The 20,418-nt window shown below is 38.1% G+C and overlaps 1 protein-coding gene and 1 long non-coding RNA gene across 2 annotated transcripts; one reads left to right on the top strand and one right to left on the bottom strand.

Moving 5' to 3' along the window:
* The first annotated feature begins 105 nt into the window (after positions 1-105).
* LOC116267384 (protein POST-ILLUMINATION CHLOROPHYLL FLUORESCENCE INCREASE, chloroplastic) lies at positions 106-7,035 on the top strand. The gene is made up of 8 exons (XM_031649055.2): positions 106-326; positions 729-837; positions 1,733-1,817; positions 1,897-1,975; positions 2,054-2,167; positions 2,298-2,410; positions 6,450-6,560; positions 6,735-7,035. The coding sequence occupies exons 1-8, from the start codon at positions 242-244 to the stop codon at positions 6,855-6,857; spliced, it is 819 nt and encodes a 272-aa protein (XP_031504915.1). The 5' UTR covers positions 106-241; the 3' UTR covers positions 6,858-7,035.
* An 8,017-nt stretch (positions 7,036-15,052) lies between these two features.
* Positions 15,053-19,493, bottom strand: LOC116267674 (uncharacterized). The gene is made up of 2 exons (XR_004175649.2): positions 18,954-19,493; positions 15,053-16,949 (listed from the first exon to the last, which is right to left on the bottom strand). It is a non-coding gene; the product is annotated as an uncharacterized LOC116267674 (long non-coding RNA).
* Positions 19,494-20,418: the final 925 nt, after the last annotated feature.

Below are 20,418 nucleotides of genomic sequence, written 5' to 3'. Positions count from 1 at the left end.
GCTCCGATTTGAAGAAGTTAGTCCTAAGCGTAAGTTTCTCCAAGAAAAATCTTTTCGGCTCCAGCCCGAAACCAAAAATATCGCGCCTGAAAGAACGCGAACGAGAGGTGGCGAGATGGCGGTGGACTTTATCTTGACACCTCCTCCACAAACCGCGGGCGCATCTTTCTCTTAAACCCCGCCGGCTGGCGGACTAGCTGGCTGTTGTAGTCCTTGTCCTTGAGTGGCGAGAGTGAGAACGATGGCGTACGCAGCCTCCGGCATGGCGGCCTCCACACTTGGACTAAGCAACCTCGCTTCTCGTGCTTCGATCTCTCCATCCTGCGGTGCGTATCTTCGTCGTGTTCCTTTCTCTGTTAATTGTCTTGTGACGTCTGTTCTCTCCGAGAGTGTTGCCGGCCAGCTACTTGTGTGTACTGTAGTACATGGAGGACACGCTGCTTTAGCTTTAACATCTTTGCAACTGCATAATAAACGTCTTCCTCGAGATTCCATCATCGACTACTAATTGTTTGAGTAGAAGCCACCCTGTCGGAGTTCACAAAGATATGCACTTTTGTTCTGCTACCATGCCGGTATTTAGCTTCCAATTCTCCATGAACTAATAATAGTCCGTTTGATGTGATGAATTGATCACGATGTCGGAAGAATGAACCCCACGAATTAGGCTTTGATTTTGTTTCTTTTTTGGATTAAACTAATCATAGTTCGACCTTTTCGAATTACAGTTGGTGATTCGATGACATTTCGGCCCGTGGGCTGCTTTCCGAGGGCAAGACGGATGGCTGGAAAAGTCTATGCGGTTGCAACCACTGTTGTTACTGAAGAAACAAAAGTGTATGGTTCCTTTTTTTCTCCCTTCTGCTTGTCAGGAAAATTTCTTATCGGAACATCTGTTGTGTGTTCAGTATGGGAACATTTCATGGATATTTCACGGGGAGAAGGGGTTAGAGCTGTGAAGTTGCTTGAATACTGCTCATCTAGCACCAAGCCCTCAGGGCTGGCGTTTTCTCCATTGTCCTGTCCGTTCTAGGCCCTCCAGATCGAATGGGTCTGAAAGTTTTTATGAAAACCATCGGTTTGGATGCTGAGCATCCGAGACAACCTGGATGGTACATAGTGCGAACACCTGATCTGATCCGCGAATTTTCTAATAAGCAGCAAAGGCAGTGCCTTTGGGTCTAGCTTATGCTGCTTGGATTCATTTTCTTTCCCATTGTTCTAGGATTGTATGTTCCCCAAGTTTGAATAGTGCATTAATTTGATTCCAAATCTCGGGAACAAGATGATATAGGCTTCAACATGGTACACAGCACTTCTGTTTTTACTTTTTTAGATTTATCCTCACTTAATATTTCACTAATTCATTCTATTGAATTATTAATACTCTAACTAACAGCATGCATGTCCATATGCCTGTTTCACCCCACCATTGTGTTAGCAGTGAGCTCAAAAATGCCTGGAGATTTGTAAACTTTTAAAATTGTCTGTCCCAGTTCCCTTATTGCTAATTATTTCTAAATCTAGAGCAATCCTGTTGTACTTTGTCAATCCAGCATATTGATACGTACCTGGATAAAGAATCCAGAATTACTGTTCCTGTTTGTTTTTCACTAACCACTTGTGCTTGTTCCTTCAATTTTAGTAGCAGATTGAATTATGTTTGGTCACATGGTTAAAGTTTTCTTTCCTGAATATGGTGGGTTGATACGAATTATCAAATTTTTTCCAGGTGTGTTCTTCCAAGCTGGGCTGAATTTGACATAGGAAAGGCTGCTGTATACTGGAAAACCGTGAATGGGCTCCCTCCCTCTGCTGTATGTTGTAAATGACACTCTTTGTGATGCTAAGATGATTCTTCTACCTTATTTAAAGGTGCAATCCAATTTTTGACAGGGAGGAAAACTAACTCTGTTTTACAATCCTGAAGCAAGTAGACTGGCTCCTAATCCTGAGTTTGGGGTTGCATTTAACGGTAAATTCTTCCTCATTATTATTCTCTAATTAATTTATTCTGCTTTTAATTTTTATGCTTAATAAGCTTTTCTGATAGGGGGCTTCAATCAACCTTTTATGTGTGGCGGTGAGCCAAGGTCAATGACAAGGAAAGGTCGAGGAAAAGCTGATCCACCTTTATACACCATCAAGATATGTATCCCCAAACATGGTAGGAAGCAGAAAGTTTGATTGTTTTTATTTAGTGAATAAATAAATATACGTTTTCTTACTGAAGCTTCACTGTTCTACCTTTTGGCATGTTTGTCATGAAAATATGAACTTCATTGGGGGTTGGACAGCTGTTAGCTTGATATTCTCATTCACAAATGGGGTTGACTGGGATGGACCATATAAACTGCAATTTGAAGTTCCCAAAGGATGGCGTAATAAGCCCATCAGCTTTTTTAATGAGGTAATATCAACAATCACTTGGCAAGATATTTTATCTATTGTTGCTCATTACAAGGAAAATTTTAGTGGATAGATGTCAGAAACTGTGGATTCAGGCTTCTGCCTGGGTTGAACATCTGGATTGGACCTAATCTATTCAACCAAAACAAGGAATCAGTTCACTTGTGTCTCTTTCTATTCACTATATGGAAACAAGAGATTTGCTATGATCTGCAAAGTTACTTGTAGTGTATATACTATACACATGCTTAAGTCATGAATTATTATTAGCATCCAAACCCTTGAAGACAACTGCTTGCAAGGGTATGACATTCCACATGCTTGTGTAAGTACATCTATTTGAAAAGACAAGTAGTCTTCAAATTTGTATTCAACCAAACTGTTATGATTGTTTTAGAAGGTTTATCTATTTTGATATTCTAAAGTTCTTCACAAAAGTACTTATATATAAAGTTTTCATCAAAGTGATCGTTCATATTCCATCTCAGTCAGTCTCTCTAGAATTTTTTGTTTTTTATCAATCCAGGAATATGTTCAATTGAACAGTTTCAGTTGGTTTTGATAGATAACATGAAAAGGAAGGACTGACATCCAAATGTTGTAGGTTACAGATAATGACTACCTAATTAGTGAACTGTTCTTACTGCAGTAGTCAGTTAACCACCAACCAGCATGACTGGATGTGTGTTGTTGCATGAAATTGTATGATGCAAGGAGATGCCCAATTCACTTCAGAAGTGTGTCATTGCCTCAGTTGAGATGCTCAGATATTGAGGCTTATGGATACAAAATCAATCCCTCTCTGGTCAAAGTAGACCTCTTGACAATGTGAAACTGGGAAGATAGGCCAGACTTCAGGTTGGATGGACGAGGAGGATATACCATAGTACCTCTGTCACATATTTGATGAATTTTCAGCAGGACAGCTAGATGAATAGATGGAGTAGATTCATCAATTAACTAAGGAGAGGAATTGCATACACAATGTCTCGGTGGTAACTGTAAAAAATAACAAGATCCTAATTAGTTGTTTGTAGGTCAGCTTGTCATTCATATCTCCCCATCAGTTTTAACTTCATGTTGGACTCCAAGGAGCATTACTCTCTTAATCATTGATAAGTCTAGCTTTTGTAAAAGATTAGTAGCATGCTCATGTGGATATAAATGTCTTACCAACCCAAGTACTTTAGGTACCCAACCAAAAGTCTTTAGCTAGTCAGTTTCTTAGATATTATGAAACTTAAATGGTCATGAACTTGATCAAATTGATGATTGGCAGGAAGATGCCATGGTTTTTTTTCCCTTACTATCACTTCCTCTGTCAAACGAAAGATTTATTATTATTAAAATATGGAGAAGTATGCATCTCTTGTGTGCTGAAAGCCTGAAACTGAGGAGAGCAAGAACCGGTCATCCTAACCCTGCTCAAATACTCTTTGTTTGTTGTGCTAGACATTCTAAATCCTGTTTGAGGATGGGCTTTCAAACTATATAATGCTCCTTTAATCTGCAAAACTTACTCTCATGGATGCCTTTAAGAAGTTTCCTGTATGGTTATTCAGTATCCATAGGTGCATTCTTGACAGTCAGGTATTGTACCTTTTTGCAACAAGTGTGGATCAAGCCTTATAGTAGTTATATGAGCAATAGGCAATTCCAGACTATTATTTATATTCTTTTGCAATGCTGTATCTCTATATCATTCAGTTGTGCTATCATCTTTGGTTTTTATTTCGTATGCCCATTTCCACCCAATTGCCCTTCTCATTTAGAAGATCTCATGAGATCTCATGCTTGTGTTCTTTTCAATTCATTGGGATCCTGTCATTGCTTGTTGTCCCCATGCTTGATTGTAATTTTTGAGAGAGAGAAGAGCTATATATATAGAGAGAGGAGAAGTCAATGTTGTGGATTGCAGATAGTTTCTGGATGGTTAAAGACTTGAAGTTCAAATTTTGTTGCCAAAAAGACCATAAATTGTCACTAAAACAAAATTTTAAAATTTAGTCATCCGGTAGGACCAAATCGTCATATATATATATATATATATATATATATATATATATACATACGTGACCCATAAGGAATCATTTTAGCCGTTGATCTTTCCAAGATGAAAGGCTGAGAGAAAATCAAGGAGAAAAGGTTGTTAATTTATGCTAGATGATTAAAATGTCATATTTTTTTTTTCTCCTTGATTTTATCTCAAGCCTCTATCTTGGAAAGATATTATATAAAGGTCACATACCTATATATCAAGTCCCCTATCCCTTTGTGTGTGTGTGTGTGTGTATATATATATAGACATTATATATACATAAAAAGGAAGACTTCCTTAGAAGTTCTTTTTTAGATTTTGCTTTTCAGTGAAACAAACCCAAAAAAAAAAACATAGAGGATTATATAAGAATTTATGATGGTATGAATCTTTACTACTTTCCTTACAAAAAAAAATTGACATGCTTTCTCGTTATTGTTAATTTGAATTGCAAAGAAAACAAAAAATAGAATATATACACTTACAAGATGTATAAAATATAAACTATAAAGAAAGGATTCTTTTCCAAAAGGGTTAATGCTATTTTAAGGGTAATGCCACAATACATATTCTGTCATTTTTTTGGAAATATTATGATACTTTGCAAATATTGTCAGCTGCCTTCAAATTGGCAATAATATTATCATTCCAGAATGTTGGTGATATTTGTGGCTATGATATACGTGTGCACATATACACATGTAAATTTGTATTTGTGTATTTGTCTCTGCCCCATTTGGTCAGGCCTCAACAGAAATTGTACTACTAAGAACTTTTTCTACTACTTAAGTTCACAAATGTACTTGTCATGTATTTAGTTGAAGTATTAGATCATTATACATTTTTTTAAAAATGCACAAGAGTATGATTACATCAACATGTTAGGATTAACCATTCATGATGCACCATATTCACAATTTTACTAGACCTATTACTGGCATTTTGATAGTGGACTGTCTTTGAATGAAGCACCATGCTTCAGTAGAAGACTTTGGTCCATAGGACTGCTGCTCCGTTGGGAAGTGGTAGTTGATTCCTGTGGTTCAGCAATCACCCTTCACATATCATGTTTGTATCTGTGGCTTGTTATTCCTTTTGTAGGCATCTTGATTTAGTAAGTATTTTGCAGTTCATCTCTTAAACAATGTTGTCTGCAAAATTGAATCCAGCTGTCTAAATATTGGTGCCAGACTGTGTTCTTAGCTTACGAGATACAATTGACTCTTAGATTCTTGTCGTTTATCATTTTCTATTCATTTTAAAGAGTATAATATTTTTAAGACCATCATATTTAGGTAAACCAAGTCGTGCACATGAATGAAGCCAAACCAACTTTACTTAGATTTTGCTTTTAAAGTCTATAATATCATATGGTGCTGTTTTGGGTGATTTATCACTTGCTAACCTGCAACTCCTATGCATAATCTGTTTGGCCCATAGATTTTTGCACCTTTTATGTGTCCTTCTGCCACATTGACCTCAGATTCCAGATGGGTATTTGACAAACCATGACACTTTTCCAAGCTGGAAGTTGTCTGGTCTTTATCCAGCTTATTAGGCAGACATGCTGGATGCTGATCCATCTAAAGGAAACTGAGCTTCTATCATAGAAAGTGATTTACTTGGTTTTGAACTTCGTTTCAAGTACCCAGTTTCTAAAGTCCTAGAATGCCTAGGCCCTAGACATAAATTTATTTTTCCAGCCGGCTACACCATTAACGATTCATCGTGCATTTGTGATATAGTTTTGGTTGATGGAACAAGTTTATATTCTTGTTTCTGTTTCAGATAGTTAGTCCATGAGTCATTTGTTTCCTTGCATAATGGGAGATCTGCAACCACGTGTTAATGATACGTGGTTGTTTTGTAACATTAAGAACTTAAGGCATTGAATTGCTTCATTTGCTAATATCATGTGATTGTTTTGTAAGTCTCTTCAATTGCCACCAGAAATGGATGTGAGCTCGTGAAAGATTAATATTGTTTGGTATATGGTTTGCAGGGCCTGGCAGCAGAGTTGAGCGAAGAAGGTGCATGTGAGAGAGCAATATTTCCCGATTCAAACATTGTTGCAACTAGATGTGCCATGATTGGTAACCTGTCAATTGAAGGGGTATGTATCTGATTCACCGGTCAGCAAAATAGTGGCTCCTCCAAGCAGTCTGTTTTTTCTTGTTTTCTCCTAATTTTCTGTTTGTAGTTTTTTTTCTTCCTTATTCTCTCTCTCTCTCTCTATCCCCCTCTTTTTTTTTTTGACATGCTGCTATTATTTTTGCAATGTACACAGGGTGACCGCTGCAATCTGGATATTGTAGTAGGCTGCACAGATCCAAGCTCTCACCTGTACAATCCATTGGCCGATGTCGATGATGGATCTTGCCCACTCGAGCCAGATGAGTCGCCTGTGTGACTTTCAAGTCACCGCACATAAAAATTAGCTCTTAAGCTTTTCCATGTAAAGCTATAGTGCTTGCCTGTTTATCAATCCCACCTTCAAAAGCGGAAACTGAATTAAAGTCACCTGTATATCCATGAATTGATTTTGCAATATCATTTTATGAGTCAATATTAGTTGGAGAAATTGACAATGGTTTTTGCGAACTTTTCAAAACAAGGTTTGGGATGAGGACTGGGTACGAGTTGTTCATCAGGTCCCAGAAATATTTAAGCATTGAGGTACAGGAGAGAACGATGAAGGACAGGTTGCTTTAACCGCATAAAATACTGCAGTCCCACCTGATTGTAAGCTTGATTTCATGTGTGGATGCAACAGTTTATTTTGGGTGAATTACGATTGTATAATTTTTTTCTTTATCCGAGCGCAACACTGTTTTGGTTCATCCCCACCCGTCAACAATGGGTAGTGGAAAATGAAACGTATTTTTGAAGAAATCATTTGGTCATGGACATACAAGCATAGGTACTGATAGAGAAGGAGATATTCCTGCCAAATTCCTTGTGCCACCCAGTTAGACAGTTTATCATCTCCGTGGCTCATACTTAGTGCTAAACAGTATTTCTTGAGGATGAAGACTATTCTACTGATTGATAGCAATACCAATGGGGCAAGATCTTCTATGTGTGTGTGTGTGTGTGAGTGAGAGAGAGAGAGATTGGTAGAAACCAGACCAATAGGTCAGGGACAAAAACCAGATCCTATAATTATGATATTTAAAGTGTTTTTTTTTTTTTTAAATCTAACCTTGTCAATGTTAACTTAAGGATATGCTAATGCAAAATATAGATTGAGTTGATCATTTTTTGGGTTTTAATAGTGTTTTTATAATAAGCAAAAATGAATGGCTCTCATAACATAAACATTTTGATGGTATAATAAACAACAATTTTCATAAAAACAATTTGATTCAAAGCATGTTTTATATCAAACTACTTTTTATAAATATATTAGGATGTTTATATTTATTTAAAAATATTTTTTGCAAAAATTAGTGGGTCTGTTTTTCATCCCTGAGCTAAGTGTCTGGTTTTTACTAATATCTCTTTATATATATATATATATATATATATATATATATATATATATATATATATATATATATATATATATATATATATATATATATATATATATATATATATATATATGTAGAGAGAGAGAGAGAGAGAGATTGGTAGATACTAGACTACTTGGGTAAGGGATAGAAACCAGACCCCTTAAATTCTTGTTAAAAAGTGTTTTTTAAAAAAATGTGAACCTTCTAATATGTTTATAAATAATAATTTAATATAAATTGTGTATTAGTTTAAGTCATTTTTGCAAAAAAAAAAAAAAAAAACTTTTCTACTATCAAAATGATGTTATAAAAGCTATTCATTTTTTGTTAAAAAAACTAGCACCAGCCGCTCGCCACTAGCAGTGACAGAGCCAGAAAAAATTGGCTGGAGGGGCACTTGATTAAAAATACTCAAAACTGGTAGAACACTTATATATATATATAGAAGGATAAATATTTAAGATTCCCATTTAAAAATAAAGAACTTTTAAGAGACTGGTATGGATAGTTGCCCACACCAGTCACCATGTGGTTACGCCACTAGCCACTGGTTGATTCAACCATCAAGACCCTGACGAGAGCCCTTGCACGGCTCCAGTTTCTTCCCTAGCACTCCCTAGCACTCGGATAGGTTGATGGGCCGCCCATCTAAAGGCTGGTGGTGGCCAACACGCCGATGAGAACACCCGCCCCTTCGAGATCAAACCCTCGATAAAAAAAACCCTACCAGAAGGTTCTCTCTCCCCTAAATCATCATCCAGATAGATTTTTTTTTTTTTTTTGTCATTGGATTCGTTCATATTTTTTTTATGAGAAATGAACTTGGTCTGCTTGGGAGTGAGGCGTTGGTGATGGTTGGGGACTTTCAGCATTTAACATTTGTATGAATGTTTAGTTCTCATCAAACTGCCATGGCTAAAAGTTTGAATTAACATTTTTGACTTCCTTCATTATCAAACAAGTTGTTGGTTGTGTTTTTCTTGTTGCCATTGGTGCTTGAACTTCTAAATATCTGAGCTAGATCTTCATAATATTTATATTGTTTAATATTTTTAAACTTCTTTCTACATAGATGTTTCTGCCACAAGACCCACTCACACACTACAGCAAAATAGTACTTAGATACACAGTCATGCCAACAAGCAATATTACATACAGCCATGTAATATGTCCACATTTGTGTATCTACATCAAAGTACTTCATAGATATGTCCACACTTGTGCATCTATCTACATCAAAGTACTTCCTAGTGGCCAAGCCTACTAGTGTTTAACATTTCTATGTAAACCATCAAGTCAAGTTTTGTAGGTTTCAACTTGCTTCTTATTTTGTCTTTGGTAAAAGTAGGCCTGTGATGTGATATGCTCGAGTAATAATAACCATTCTTGTTGGTTCATGTCAAGTGAGGTGATATCGATATCTTTGTTGCAATTTTGCATGGAACTTTGGTTCTATATTTGCTAATCTCATGTATTAACCTGTGGCATCTTTTTTCATTGTGTTGTCCTTGATAGACTTAGGAACTAGTATTTGCGTAAACCAACTTCCAACTTTTGGTTGGACAAGCGGCTACTTTTACTGCGGATTCTGCCCCAGCCTAGTTTACATTTCTAGCTCTGTCACTCTTTATGAAATAGATAATCTCTTCTATTATATTCATTTCATTGGTAAATGTAGGGGTGAACACGGGCTGAGTCAAGCCCGAGTTCAGGCAGCTTGAGCTCGGTTTGACTAATGAAACCTCGAGTTCAACTTGACTCGAGCTCCATAATAGCTCGACAGAAATAGCTCGAGCTCGACTCGGCAGTTACGTGTTGAGCTTGAGCTTGACTCGATTAAGGCTCGACAAACTCTTTTGAATAGAATTGACATTCATCGTTACGTGTTGAGGTCGAGCTCGACTCGATTAAGGTTCGACAAACTCGTTTGAATACAATTGATATTCATCGTTGTGTTGAACTTGAGCTCGACTCGATTAAGGCTCAACAAAGTCGTAAACTCATTTGAATATATCGACTTAATTAAGGCTCGACAAACTCGATTAAGGCTCAAGGTCAACTCGGCAGTTACGTGTTGAGCTCGAACTCAACTCGATTATTTGAACTAGTTGACTCATGAACTCGAGTTCAACTCATTAAGCAAATGACTCGGCTCAAACTCGTTCACGAGTCGAGATTTAACGAGTCAAGCTCGAGCTGGACTCGTTGTTCACCCCTAGTAAAATGCGTAGATTGGTTCTCAAGTATTCGCTCTTCCTTCTTTACATTTTTACATCCATCTTAACATATGCATACATTCCTTTAATCTTAAAACTACTGTCTTATCACATATTCTATCAATAGAAATCCTGGTTGATGGTATCTTCTTCAGTTTCTGCATCTTCTTTTACATCTGTTTCAATTTCCTTATCCTGTTGTATCGGAAACCTAAATATTATATCTTGTGACTTCAATTTTACAATCTTGAATTTGGACAACATTGCCATCAGTAATTCCTCCCATAAGCATACCCTCCACATAACTTGTAGTGCTTTTGTTAACCTTTAAACAGTTTTCTGTAGTCCAAAAGTAATCATTTCTTAACTCATCTCTGTTTATTAACCAAGTATGTGATCTCATCTTTTGGTGCTGGCTGTTCATGGCTTTGATGGCCATCTTGTGACCATTGGTGTTTTTGATAGTTGATTGAATTCCCATACTGATGGTGTCATCTTCTTCTTGATATAGTTTTATTTGAAGTGTCACATACCAACACCTGTTGCACTGATCTGTTTTGCTTATGAGTTGGCTAAAATGTGATTAGGGATTGGTAAGAATGGTTCTCGCTGTAGCATAGAATGGTATGGCATCATTTTTGTGTCAGTTTTGGACTTGGCCTGGACTTAGGCTAGGCGCAGGCTCATCCGGGCTCATCCAAGCTGACTCAATTCAATTTAAGCCGGCTCAGGCTCGGCATGGGCCTATTGGGCTCAGTTTAAATGCATGCATGGTCCTAACTTAGGTTTATGGAGAAATAATGCTTGTACGGAAACTGGATGATGTTGCCCATGGCACCGAAACTGGGCTCTGCAGGTCATGTGGGCAGACTGACCACACAGGGATGTGGGTCCTAGCCTGATATAAGGAATCTTCAGGTTGCCACTGACTTTGTTATCATGCATGTCTTCCTGTTTTGAGGAGTAGTTAGTTCATACCTATGCAGTGTGGATCCATGCTACACTTACTATCCTTCTCACATGGATAGTTGTTCCTAAGGCCAAAGGGAAGGAGCTTCTTTCCTTGCCAATTTGCATTTTTGTTATTTAAATGTTTGCACATTTTAGTTCCATTAAAGAATGAACCATCTTGGTAGTTTTTACACTTTTTTGCAGATTAGTTTTGTTTTTCGATAAATTGTATTTTTTTAATTTTTCATTGAAAAATAGATGGTAATGTTTTTCTTTACCTCCATGTCCTGCCCCCCCTTCACTTTTTTATGGCATGTGGTGCAGAGGAGGGCAATTACTCTTGAATCAAATATCATTGTCATGTTTAAAATGATCAGCTTTTTCTTGGACAGCTTGAAAAAAGGGGCAAATATTATAATTTTTTTTAAACATAAATAATCTTTTGCCGTTTGGCATTTAAAAACTAAAAAAAAGCAGCAAATAAAAATTTAAAAATGGAAACAAACAGTTTGGCATTGAAAAACTGTGAAGAGAAGCCTAAAATGAAATAAAGGGAAAAACACATTTTTTTTTTTGTTTTCCTGTAAGGGGCATTTTTTTGCCGGTTATTTGGTTGACTTATTTGTTTGTGTTTTTAATGCATTTTTTAGAAAAAAAACACATTTTTCGTGACTATACTCTTGATCTTCCACATGGGTGGCTTATTTGCTAATTCTACGGAATGCTATTTCCAATTCAGATTCAGTTGCGCCAGACAAATTGAAGGTGATAAAATAATCTCAGCCAAGAAATGAACTAGATCTAAGGTCTTGACTTCATTATTTCACCAAGATGTGGAGCCAGAAGTTCTCATTCAAGATGTCATACTAAATGTCGATGGCTTGAGTAGCATTAAAAAAATATCTCGTGGGGTGGATGACCAGGTTGTCCGGCTCTTTTAAAAACTCGGGTTGAACTCTTGGAGTGGTCACTGTCACGTCCAATGCGTTTTATTTCTGAACCGTAAAAGGTTTCGAATCATAATCTATGATTCCCACCTAAATCTGAAGCATGGATTTGAGATCCACGTTGAGGGGTGGATGCTGAAATCTACAATTCAACTATGGATTTGAGCGATCGTCCCTTGGATCTAAGATCTGTGGGGGAATCAAATGCAACCTAGAGTCTTCACTTGGACCAGAAACTCATTTCCTTCTCCCACATGTGAAGGCTGAACATGGATCAGAAAGTGAAGCGAAAGATGAAAAAGATGAAGCAGCATGATCTCGACAGAGTAAACAGAGAATCTATATATATAAAAAAAAGGGGGACAAACTTCAGGAAATTGGACCTCGAATGACCCTCCAACTCTATAAAGTGGAGGAAAGATTATGGTGTGGCAGTGTCATATTCAACGAATGTGGTAAAAATATTCTCCTTCATCCTCCCCAAGCAGTGATAATTGATTGTTTTTAACACACTTTTCCTACCTGCTTTTCCAATACGCATTGCTGCTGAAAGGCTTTGCATTCATGAGCCACCACCTGCTTCATTTTCATTTTGTAAGACAACCTTCGTGAATCTGTGTGCAGCAGATAATCTCTTGATTGAGCATTAAGGTTCACAAGGCAGTTTATATTGGTGCAAGAATTTTTGTTAATGATTAAAATACCTTTAGTTCACATTAATTTTTTTTATTAAACAAATTAGCAAAATATCCTTTCATCTTTTACTACGTACCATATGGACGGCACACACAACTTTCTCTCTAAGTCACATGGATACAACTAAATAGCCGTCATATCAGTGCAGCGACAGACCTTTTGCATATTTTTTGTAGATTTTTTTGGTCAAAATTGTGAATGTTTTTGTGGAATATTATTTGTGAAACTTTATATATATATATATATATATATATATATAGAGAGAGAGAGAGAGAGAGAGAGAGAGAGAGAGAGAGAGAAAGAAATTGGTAAAAACCATGTTTGGATGCATTGAATCTCAAAAAATATTGATGTGATTGGCAACACCCATGTGTAGCTTGAACTGATTGAGTTGTTTAACTTTCATTATAAGCTAATTTAAGTGGGCTTATGGGTAGGGTTCCTTACTTGACCTCTCAAAATATTTCACCTACTCTTTTGACTTTAGTAGTTGGATAGTAAAGGGAAAAGCAGCGACGCGTAATGCTCCAAGAGTTTGTCTTCAACCCATCAAGAATGAGAAGAAGTTACATGCTCAAGGTGCACCGTGCGCAGCAAAGGAGGGGAGAGTACTTTAAGTAATTTATTAAAAAGAAATGTCCTTTTTTACTTTTTTTCATTTTCAATTTTGTCAATACAAAAAAATTTTCTTATAAGAGTAGTTTAATCATTAACCATACGGATGCATGAAAAATCATGTGAAAACTCATGCACATATGGCGCATATTATCAGATTCGATCAAGAACTAAAGACAACCACCTATCTGGTCGTTGAATTGATAAAATTACATTACAGTTGGCTTGAGAAATCCCTCAAAAGCAGGTAGAACGCAGGCGGCATGTTGGTGTTCAACCTTCGGACAGATTTTGTGATGGAAGAAATATTTTAAAGGTCAAAAGTCTAAATTTCTCTCTTTCTCTAGACCGTCGATCTAAAATCGAACGGTCTAGATTTTCAGTCTCAATTCTCCCTTCCTTCACTCTCCTTGATCCCTCTCCTCTTCCTTCCTCTCCCTTTTTCTCTGTCTCCTCTTGAAAGGAAGGGGGTCCCCCGTACGGCGTCGAGGCCACACCATCCGGTGGACCCGACGGTGATGGCCCGATGGGGGGCGCCACCCCGTGGGGGGAGCCACCCAGTGGCTCCCGTTCCTATGGGTAGAGGAGATCCTCTACCCACAATGGGTAGAGGCATGGGAGAGACCAGGAGGCGGCGAAGCCCACGCCGCCGGGCGGGGCGGCGTCAGCCTCGTCGGCGACAGCAGGGGGAGCCGCATTGGCCTCGCCGGCAACAGCCAACAGTAGAGGGGAGCTGCTTGGAGAGGTTTTCCTTCACACCCGATGGGCAGAGGAAAGGGGAGGGGGGGTTTGTCCCCCCTGCTGCCGGTGCTGTCGGCCAGTGCAGCACGATCAAGCGGCACTGGCCGACCGCATGTGCGGCACCGGCGGTTGGCAGGGGGACGAATCTCCCCTGCCTTTTCCTCACGATGGAGAGTAGGGAAGTTAAAAAAATAATAAAAGAAAAGATTTACCTAAACCGTCCCTCACTTTTGATGAACGGTTTAGTTTTGATATCTCCATGAAGGTTCAGTTTTCTTTATATACATATATATAGACCTTAGGAAAAACACTAAGTGGTTGTGTCATCCTTATGCAAAGTGGATAAAAGGGTGGTGGTGATTTTTTGAAATTAAAAAAAGGCTTTGTGCTTGTCTAATCACCTGATTTCTTTATGGGCCCTTTCACACAATCTAAATCTAAATGTTCTTTTGTTTCTTTCATGTGTAGACTGATCTCCTCATCTCAGGGGAGAAAGGTCTAATGTCTTGGAATGCATCTCCATTTTGCCGTCCAACTTAAGTCTTTTTACCGTCATTTTTGAGTGAAAAAACACATGGTCATTAACCAAACTCAATAAACGCTTTTCAAGTATAAAATTGCAGCTTTTAGGCATTCAACTACTATTGTTTGAATACAACAGATTTCAACCAAAAGTATCGGATTCTAACAAGATTTTGTTGAATTATATACGAAAGGCTTTCTTCCAAATTGAAATTTCTTCTACTCTCTCGCGCGCATTAACAGACGGCATTTCTGGAAATACAGGTAAGAGAATGGAAGAAATGGATAATCGAGGCTGGACTTACATAGTTGGGGTTTGATTTACACCTACTCATGTAGGACCGGTTGTCATCCAAAACGTCTCCTAGAAGGAAGAGAGTCTCAAAGATCTTCGTCTATATATTACTCCAAGTCTAATTTAAGCTGCCACCTCTTGCGGAGGAGAAGATTAAGTACATGAACACTGACCTTCTACAAAAAACCATTGATTAAAAGACCAAAACCATTGATTAAAAGATATTCTCACCTACAAATCATATATAATGACCTGCTCATATGACAAGTGACCGAACCAGTTTTATCACATGATACAATGTGCTTGCTCCTAAGAAAAGAAGAAAAAAAATCGCTAAGTTGGAATTGAGCACCGAAGCTGAAGTCATTCGTCAAGGATATAAACAATGATGACCACGATACAAAGACTTTGAGATCTCCATTATCTGGGGATCAGTCCAAGGTGAAAGTTGTCATGAACTCGGTGACAAGAACTTTTAAGAAAGACTTTCTGATATTCACAGTTCAAAAGCAAACTTCAGTGCAGTGATGATTGAATCACCTCCAAGGAACTATACAGTAAGATATGTACAGAAACAAGATAAAAACAAAAAGTTGAAGTAAAATCTGTGTTTCCATGAAAAGGAAGCAGAATTCCCCTTCTCCTGTCTTATAGACATCTTACCTACTGTGTCTACAGATCATATCGAATGCCATCATCAAAATTTTGACAGTAACTATAGATGTCATAGCTGAACTTCTTCCTCTGCTTGTGCAACCTCGTGGCTTGCCTCCATTGTGCCTTTATCCTCCACACCAGCTTCCTCCAACACATCAGCCGACGCCATGGACTGATGGTCTTCCTTGCATGGACACTCACAAGAGCAACTGCCTCTTGCTTGCTGCTTACTTGCTTCACCGCCATCTTCTCTCATCCACTGCCTCCTCTGCCATGGAAGCCCCTCTCCTTATATTATCTTGCAGTCAAAAGTTTCCACGTCATGTCACGGTCATGACATGTCATAAAGAACGACTGCCACGTCTGGTGGCCCAAGAGGCTCTAGTGGGCATCCTTCTTCCTAGAAGATGACACAGTCTGTCGTTCATAACCATGTGCAGTCCTTAAAGAACTGCAAAATTGTCAGACTGCAAATTATTTTATAAAAGCAAAGCTTTCAAGGGAATGCATCATACTAAGACCATGTGGCTCCCTCTAATATTTGCTTTAGGTAAAGTTATCATAGGTTAGGTTTGGTGTGTCATGGCCGGCTACTACTGCCCTTTTCATATAGTGGTATCCAACAGCATAGAATTTTGAGTGAAAGGTATCCAACCAAAAGAAGGATCTTGCTTTATTTCCACTGGTGGTGGTAGGGGGGAATAAAGCAGCCAAATATGCATCATCTTTTCTGAGCTGACATGGAAACTAGCTGGTTTTTTTCTAAGTCTATCCAATTCAACAGCAGTAAAGTTGATGTTCATGCTCAACCAAATGCAGCCAAAGGCTTGGTAAAGTGTTTTGACACAAAAGAGACTGTCATCACCATCACCGCTCAGGAAAGATAAGGCTGTCTCTATGACTACTAGGGGCAGAATCAGATGCTACAGTAATCTGAGATCAGTTGACACCAGGCTGACGAGTAGCACAAAGCTAAAAAGTCGTGGTGCAGTAGAAGATTGCACCAATGTCCAACTGGAGCTATCCATGTCCAAGTGATTGCTGGTATGCTACTCTTGGAAATTACATAAATGCATGTGATTACACAAAACGTTCATCTAAGGTATTTGAGTAGCACTTGAACTGCATCCATCATGACATCACATCACATTGTCTATCTCTGTCCACAAATAATAATGAATTTAAGCAGAAAGATCATAGTCTTGAAAGTGATATTCTTGACAGTAAGTAGCAAACATGTTTAGCCTTTTCTCCAACAGGTCGACTTTGATCAGTTTTTTTGGCAGAATCAGCAATTACTGCAATATGATCAAAGACACAGCTTCTTGATAGAACATAGAATTAATCCTGTATTTCAAAATAGTGCCCATAAAAAATTAAGCTTGAAAGAGGAAAATAAAGAATAAAATATCATTGACTAGATGTAACATAGAGAAGACATGTGTGACATCATCTAATCATCTTCAACAGAGACTATTTACCCTGATAAATCGTTGGTCAAAGAATTTCCAGAAAAATACAAAGTTCTCATACATCAGCACTAAGGTTTCAAATTGTTAATTCAAGATTGTGGTCATGGATCATGACTCATAGGAGGATAAAAGCATAAGACTTAAATCATAAGAGCGTGCTTCATTTGCAGAACACTCATTCTGCAAATCAACCATATCCAGGAAGCGCTATGCATGAAGTGGCACATATAATTAACTGCATAATGTAAATCTGGCAAAATAAACGTTGGATACTGTAATGCCCCAACTAAGCTACAGTATCGAGTAACGTGAGAAGATGGGACTTCTGCCCCACAATGGCAACAATAGGAGTTGTTATGGGTTTACAATTTCATGTAGTTGCCCTGGCGATGATATCATTAGCACATTTGTGTTGAATAAAAAAAACAAACCTGAAGGAGTCTGATGGACTTGAAAGCCATGAAAGTATGGAGATTCCCATATCATTCATGGCACATTCAGCCTGTACTTGCTGTAGGTAAAAAGAGAAATTTGGCAAGTCCCCTTAAGTAAGTTATTCTCCACATAAAGTAGGAGCAGGGTAGCAGATCCTCTTGATTATGAACAAATAATGACAAGATTTCTGAGCTGGTTTGAAATCCTTTGTCAAGAGAGAACTGTGCAAAACAATCATAGGCACAAATGCCTTCTTGAGACCATATAAAGCCCGACATAGTTTACAAATATGATTTAGATATGCCGGATATTTAAAACCAAGAGGTTGTTGATTATAGAATATCTCAATCAAATATTTATTTGGAGAAGCATTTTTAAAATCGAATTGTCCAAGAAGACAATCACAAGCCAGCGCAAAAGATTAAAAGAAACTGCAATTGCTGATAGGAAGCCCACTATGAAATATCATGGTTAAGCCCAATTCAGTGACATGTTTTTGCCCAACGACTATATTTCGAGAGTGCTTTTGAACAAACTTTGAAGTACTGAATTCTATGCTGCTAATATTCGACTAAAACACTGCCATTAAATGCTCATCCTTCATCGGTTTGGAAAATTTTCATGGCAACTCTAAACTGAGGTATGAAACACCATAAATTTGCTAATAAAGAATTCAAACTTGCCTTTGAAAGGAAAAGACCAGGAATCATGAATGTTTTGTTCAATAACAATGCATAGAAATGGATATTTTGACATGAAGAGATGGGAGCAGGTCCCCCCATAAGTCCCTTTTGCAAAAGATTGGTGACAATCGTCATTTATTGGAAGGATGGCGATGAGTGGCCTTTCCCATATGACAAACAGAGACATTGGTTTTATTGTTTGATAAAGTAATCAGCTTCTTGGCATCGAAAAAATCTAATCAGCTTTCTCCTTAGACAAAAACTCAATGGTGTGGGCATGAGGATGCCCCAGACAACCATGCCAAACTGCTGGCCATGCGGAATTAAATCTAATCCTAGCAAAATACTGCTTCGAATTTGGTCCTCGATGTCCGCTTGTCGTTGCTTGCACATTCTTGGTCGTTTTTGTCTTGATAATAAAAGAGCTAGAGGCGACAAACATATATAGCGCACTGGTAACTAGCTGACCTACAGAAATCAAGTTGTTGTGTTCTTTTTTTCCTTTATGTCAGACAACCAAGACATTGTCAAGAGAGTATTTTGTTGCCAACATGATACCGGTTTTCCCTGTAAGAGTTACAGCCGCGATATGCGATACACGGAATCCCTCAGCTCTGATACCATGAAAAGGAAATGTTGCAACAAAAGGGGATCTGCTTTCTTGCAAATTAATCGCTGAAATTATCATCTAGAGACATCTGCTACTAAAATTTTATCTTCTACCAATTTGCCGTCATTGCCACCAATCTGTTTCTATTTACCTGCGTGATTGTTCATGACCTGAAACTGTGGCAGCCTCCCCCCGAGATAACCGGACCTCATTCTTCACGCCATCCTCGTTAGTTGTGAGATTTTCTTCTTAATCACGGGCTCTGCTATGCTGTCTGTTGCAGAAGGAAGTGATTGGCATTAAAGCGATCGACTCTTGCAGCAGAACCCACCTTCGTAGCCTTTTCAATGATCAGAATGAACTTCCCTTGGCCAGCTGAGTAGTGAGTTCCACGAAGACCCGTGTGAGAAAATTTCTCAAAAGTGAGGCGCCTTTTCTGGAATTCAGGGCAGTTCGCCCACAAACCAAATAAAAACACAAAACAAAAGATATTCCTTTTCCTCTTCAAGAAGGTTCATGAAACCAAAATAACGACAAGTATTTCCCCAGGGACCAGATGAGTGAAATTAAGTCAGTAGTTCTGGTTCCACAAAAAAAAAAAAATCTCCAGAATTATCTTCCATGTGTTGCTTCATGCATCACAAGTTTTCTTCTGCCATGACTGTGGTACTTCCTTGCGCCCACAGGCTAACATAAAAGGTACCACTCTTGAATAGACTGCTAAATCGCTAGGCTGAATGCACGTGAACATTTGATATATATTTATCTGTTAAAAAGAAGAAGATAATTGATGTGCCTGGTGCCCATCAAGATTGCAGGTACTTGGCGAATAAGGTTGAGCTTTGGGCGTTAAAGTAAAGAGCAAAATTCCAAACGTCTGGCCAGGACTGGTCCAAACAACCAGACTACCATAGCCCTTATCTTGGGGCAAAACTTTTTGTTGATAAATCAATGTCGAGCCAGAGCGTCATCCGCGCTGGTTTACCGTTCATGTTCATATCCACAAACTTCATTAAAAGTAAAATTCATGGTTGAGGACCTTACCTACTTGAAATCCTTATTTTACCTTTTTGCATTGAGAAAAAAAATGTGATTTTAGATAATCAAAATGAATGCATCCTTAACTTTCTGTTTACTTACCTCAAGTTTGTGACTCAAAGGTGATATGAGATCTCTGATGATTTAAACATATGAAAGTAATCTAAAATTTGTAGTTAGAAAATCAATTGTTGGTTATAATAATGGGTACAACAAACCATGGATTTCATGATGGCTAACAATCACCTTCGTGAACTCATTCAACCAGTAACATGCTTGTAACATCTCAAAAGTCTAGTCTCGTATTAAACATTGTGAGAGATCTAAGAGCTTATAAAGGAGATCCTTAATGAAATGATGGTTCTGATTTCTAGCCTTTTAGAGCCGAAACTGTTAGTGGGCGGGTTAGGATCCCTTGAACTAAGGCCGAAGCTTAAGAGTGGGTTGGGTTGTCACTTTAGTGTCAGAACAATTTCAACACTCAAACCTAAGGTCACAGACATGCGAATGTGTGCGCCTTAAGAGGGTGGATTGTAACACCTCAAAAGTTTAGTCTCGTATTGAAGATTGTGAGAGAT

The sequence above is a fragment of the Nymphaea colorata genome, chromosome 14, assembly GCF_008831285.2.
Source record: "Nymphaea colorata isolate Beijing-Zhang1983 chromosome 14, ASM883128v2, whole genome shotgun sequence".
NCBI lineage: Eukaryota > Viridiplantae > Streptophyta > Magnoliopsida > Nymphaeales > Nymphaeaceae > Nymphaea > Nymphaea colorata.
The sequence above is the reverse complement of the archived record's forward strand: the minus strand, read 5'-3'. Positions and strand labels throughout refer to the sequence as shown.

Excerpts from the sequence above, each read along its gene's own strand:
- LOC116267384 (XM_031649055.2), top strand. The coding sequence starts at position 242 with ATGGCGTACGCAGCCTCCGGCATGGCGGCCTCCACACTTGGACTAAGC. Across the intron at positions 838-1,732 it reads GTTACTGAAGAAACAAAAGT|GTGTGTTCTTCCAAGCTGGG; the intron begins GTATGGTTCCTT and ends AATTTTTTCCAG. Across the intron at positions 1,818-1,896 it reads ATGGGCTCCCTCCCTCTGCT|GGAGGAAAACTAACTCTGTT; the intron begins GTATGTTGTAAA and ends AATTTTTGACAG.